The 4,182-nt window shown below is 60.4% G+C and overlaps 1 protein-coding gene across 1 annotated transcript in view; it reads left to right on the top strand.

The window, feature by feature from the left end:
- Positions 1-1,849, top strand: part of SH3RF3 (SH3 domain containing ring finger 3) — a gene marked incomplete in the record, with an annotated part of 355,159 nt that extends 353,310 nt beyond the window's left edge. The window contains 1 exon segment of the mRNA XM_027772894.1: positions 264-1,849. Within this exon segment, the coding sequence (XP_027628695.1) occupies positions 264-432 (169 nt within the window).
- Between the last annotated feature and the right edge of the window lie 2,333 nt (positions 1,850-4,182).

Below are 4,182 nucleotides of genomic sequence, written 5' to 3'. Positions count from 1 at the left end.
CCGATCAAGGAGAGGGAGCCTTCCAGGTATGCCGTGGACCAGTGGCTAAGCAGACACCAAGGGGAGATCTCTTTCCAATAGGTTTTGATAAAAATTGAAAAACGAAAAAGAGCTTTGGAAAAATTGCAGGTCAGTAGAAGTTGCATGGAGCGGAATGAGGATCCCCAATTGCAATCATTTGCCTGAGGGACGAGAAGGGAAACAGCGGCTCTGGCGGGTGGCCAGCCGGCCGGGAGGGCTCACCCGTGGATCTCTCCCCGCAGGTACCGCGTGGTGGTCTCGTACCCTCCCCAGAGTGAGGCGGAGATCGAGCTCAAGGAGGGCGACATCGTCTTTGTGCACAAGAAGCGGGAAGACGGCTGGTACAAGGGGACCCTGCAGCGCACCGGCCGCACCGGTCTCTTCCCGGGCAGCTTCGTAGAGAGCTTCTGAGACTGTGCTCTCGCGCCTGCTCACGAGGACAAAGCCTCCCTGGGTGCCCCCTGGCATGAGGAGAGGGAGCCGTGAGTGCCCCGAGGGTCCCAGGTCCCCCAGGTGCCTGGCAGGGGACACCCTGGACCAAGAGGGGGCTGGGGGCTGTGGATGTGGCTTCTGCCTTCGCCCGACACCCCACACGGGCACCTGAGGTGGCTCCCGCGTGCCCACCCTCTGTGTACACTGCCCAGGAACACCCTGTGAAGACACCATGCAGGCAGAGCCGTGGCCGTGGCCTGCAGCCGGCTGCAGCCCTCTTGCCACCCCTGTAAGCCTGGACATCGCAGAGGAGCGGCTGGGCTGGCGGGCAGGGAGCCAGGGCGTTGGAGGAAGCATTTCCAGGCAGCCTGGCTCCTGTGGGGCCCACCTTCCCCGTCACCTCTCTAGTTACCTCAGTCATTGCCACCTGGCTGCTCAGCGAGGCTGCTCCGTGGTCCAGGGACCTCACCTGGCCTGGGGCCCTCGGGCAGCCACCGCACAGCTCCCGCGGCCACCAGAGCAGCCCGCGTGGCTCCGTCCCCTGCTGGGGCTCTACACGCACTTTGGGCCTGGCCGCTGTCACTTGGCATCGCCTCCTTCTTACCATCTTTTTAACGTAAAGCCGTTAGACCTTACATATTTCCAACGGTCAGGCGTTGCCTGTCTTCATACATCTGGTGCTGCCTTTTTGTAAAACTAGTAATGACTTGGTTGAGCTTGAAAGAAAACGTCTGAGTCGACATCAAAGGGGCTGAGCTTTGATATTTGCCATATGAAACTGGGCGAGCGCCGAAAGGCCAGCCGGGGCAGCCCAGAGCAGAGCGTGCGTGCCTGGCGGGAGTTTGGAAGCAGCCCGTTTTCTTTCAGCCCTTACCAGAACCGCATGCTCTGTCTAGACAGAGAGAGTGATCGTCCCAGCGCTGGAGGCGTTCGGAGGAAGGGCCACTCTAATTGCGCTTTGGTGTGGCGGTGGAGAGGACTCCCAGGGTGACCCCAGCCTAGGAAGCCAGAATCGGCCTTTCATTGCTTCAGACAGAACGACCGCAATTAGTGTTCTCGAAATAGGATTTCTCGCCATCTAACTGTGCAGTGTTGACCACAGTTCAGATCGCCACCCTGCAAAGGTTATTTTTCTTCTTTTTAAAAACTAAATCAGCGCTCCCACGTCAGGCCTAGAGACCGAGGTGCACACAGAGCAGCGGGTGGTGCACTGCTGTGGGCTCGCAGGGTCCTGGGTGGGCAGGGACAGGAGGGAGGGGTGGCTTTGTCCAGGGGCCGGCCCCTGTGTAGGCTTGACAGAGAGCAGGCGTGAAGGACAGCTCGCTTCCCACGAAAACCACCTAGGGGGCCTCGGCACGAGATGTGTGCTTGAGACCCACGCCCTCGGGTACACCCTGGTCCCACACCCTGGGCCCCTCAGCGTCGTGTTTTGTCACCCTTCTCTGCGTGTGTTTTTACAGAAACCACTCCGATTTAAGTTAGGCTGAATCAACTGACCTCTGGTAGCGCAGGGCGCCCCGGTGTTCAGGGACGCAGCAAATTCCAGAAGCACATTCTCTCGCATGGCACGAAGACTTCGATGTACCGTGGCTTATTTTCAGAGTCCTATTTGGGGATGCGCCATGGCTGTTTGTCACTGCCAGGTGGCTTGCGCACTGGAGGGATCGTGGCTAGAGAGGCTCTTTTCCTCCCTCAAGAAACCCGCTCTGAGTCGAGGAGAGAGGTCTGGTTTAGACGTGGGGCCCTGTGTGCTGGGCTGTGGCGGCCGACCTGGCTCTTCTCTGTTCTTGTCCTGCAGCGGCCTGCCGTGCACACAAAGCTTGTGCGTGTCCAAGTTCCTGCTGTCACCAAAAGGGCATGGGTTACACTAGGGCGAGACAGCTGTTCTCTGGCAAGACCAGGACTAACCGGGCCTCCAGGTAATAGAGACAAGGGTAGCTGTGAGCCAGTAGAGGGTCTCCTTTCTGCTCCCAGCCCCCCTCGAGGTGGTGGCTGTTGTGGGAATGTGCTCAACACCCATGGTGGTGACAGGCCGCCACAGGCCACGCCCCACCTCCCAGCCCAGGATGGGGACGGGTGCCGGCGCATTCTGGTCATCTGCAGACCCCACTGCTCACAGTCCGGGCTAGGCATTGGCTCTGCCCTGGGGAGGACCCAATGCCGAGTGTCTGGCCAGGCCGGGGTCTTCTCTGCTGGAGGGGACTCCAGGCTGCAGCAGCAGGTGTGTGGCCAGTGGTGCTGGCCAATTGTGAATGATTCATAACCTTCCACCTTTGGACAGTGGAGCCCACAGACAATCCTGGAGCAGGGTGAGCCCCCTCTTGGGTCACCTTGCCACTAAAGACACACACATTTTGGTCACAAAGAGGAAACCCACACTTGTCTGAATCCCTTGCATTCCCTGCAGACCTGCCGTGTCATGCAGGGCAGGGGAGAGACAAGGCCAGAGTGACTACCTGAGAGCACAGTAGAGTCCCAGCCGTGCTGGAGACGGGACAGCAGGCCTGAGAGGGCCGGGAAGCCGAGGGAGGCGATGGGGCGGCAGGCACGGGCGCTGTCTCGGTACAGTGCGTGCCTGGCAGTGCCCCACGCCGGCGCAGCAGGCTGGCTGGGAACGCCTTCGTATTTGCACAGTTCACACACACATGATGTTTTTGTTACACGCAGATGTCAGCGTGTGATTTCGGAAGAGTTGACAGTGACAACAAACTGTGATGCCCGCGTTTCTAAGTCTTTAATAAACATGACCATGGAGAGGCCTCGTGTCTGGATGGTGGTGGGTGGGCAGAGGCTGTGCGGGTGTGAGCGAGGCCTGGCCCTGGCTAGGAGCAGCCCCAGGGCATGCCCATGTGCCCACCATCTAGCCTGTGACTCACACATCTGCCACCTCAGGGCTTCTGGCAGGGGACCCTGGGTCTGTGTCCCAGTAAGGTCAGATGGATCCCCAGGCATGCCGGAGATGCCCTCGCTGGGCAGTAGGAGTCGAGCCATGGCACTGCAGTGGCTCAGTGTACAGGCCTCTCCGCGGTGCAGGACCCACACAGAGTGTTGGGAGTCCCCCCTGCACACGCCAGGCCCATGCGTGCCTGCGGTCCAGGCTGGCCGTGGGGCTGGGGGAAGAGCACAGCATGAGTCCCTGTGGAGGGGGCTTGTCTTTCTCGCTCTCATGAAAGGAAGGAAGAAGCCCAAAATAAGAGAATCAGCTGCAGGAGTAAAAGGTGTCCAGGCGAGGAGGATTCCCGGCCCCTAGGCCCCGGCCTGGCCTGCCGGCGACCTTCTCCAGGCGGCTCACTGCTCTCTTGGAGCCTGCGAGTCTCCGTTGACCAGAGCGCCCGGTGCGGGGCTCCGAGATGAGCACGCCCCTCAACACACGCATGCCTTTGTCCCTCTCGTCCTCGGGGTGCTCGAGCCACGGGAGCTGTCCTCTGGGGCACAGGATGGGGGGGTGTGGCATCCCCAGCAGGAGGGGCCTCAGGAGGCTGCTGGCCTCCAGAAAGTTGGGCATGTCCCATGTCAGTCACACTGACGGACACCTGGCAGTGTCACTGACACCAGCGTGAAATAGGTCAGGAACATGTCCCTCTTAGCTGAGAGCCCCCACCCGGACGTGTCTACTGGAAGGAGGCTCAGCAAAGTGCCATTGCACACCACTGCAAGATTCAGGAAACCTGCCCGGCCTAGGTGGTGCAGTCCTAGCGTGCTGGAAGGTACGGCTGGGAGACCAACGAC

This window comes from Tupaia chinensis, unplaced genomic scaffold (genome assembly GCF_000334495.1).
Source record: "Tupaia chinensis unplaced genomic scaffold, TupChi_1.0 Scaffold000041_1, whole genome shotgun sequence".
NCBI classification, from domain to species: Eukaryota; Metazoa; Chordata; class Mammalia; order Scandentia; family Tupaiidae; genus Tupaia; species Tupaia belangeri.
Note: the sequence above shows the minus strand (reverse complement) of the source record. Positions and strands in the feature narration are given on the sequence as shown.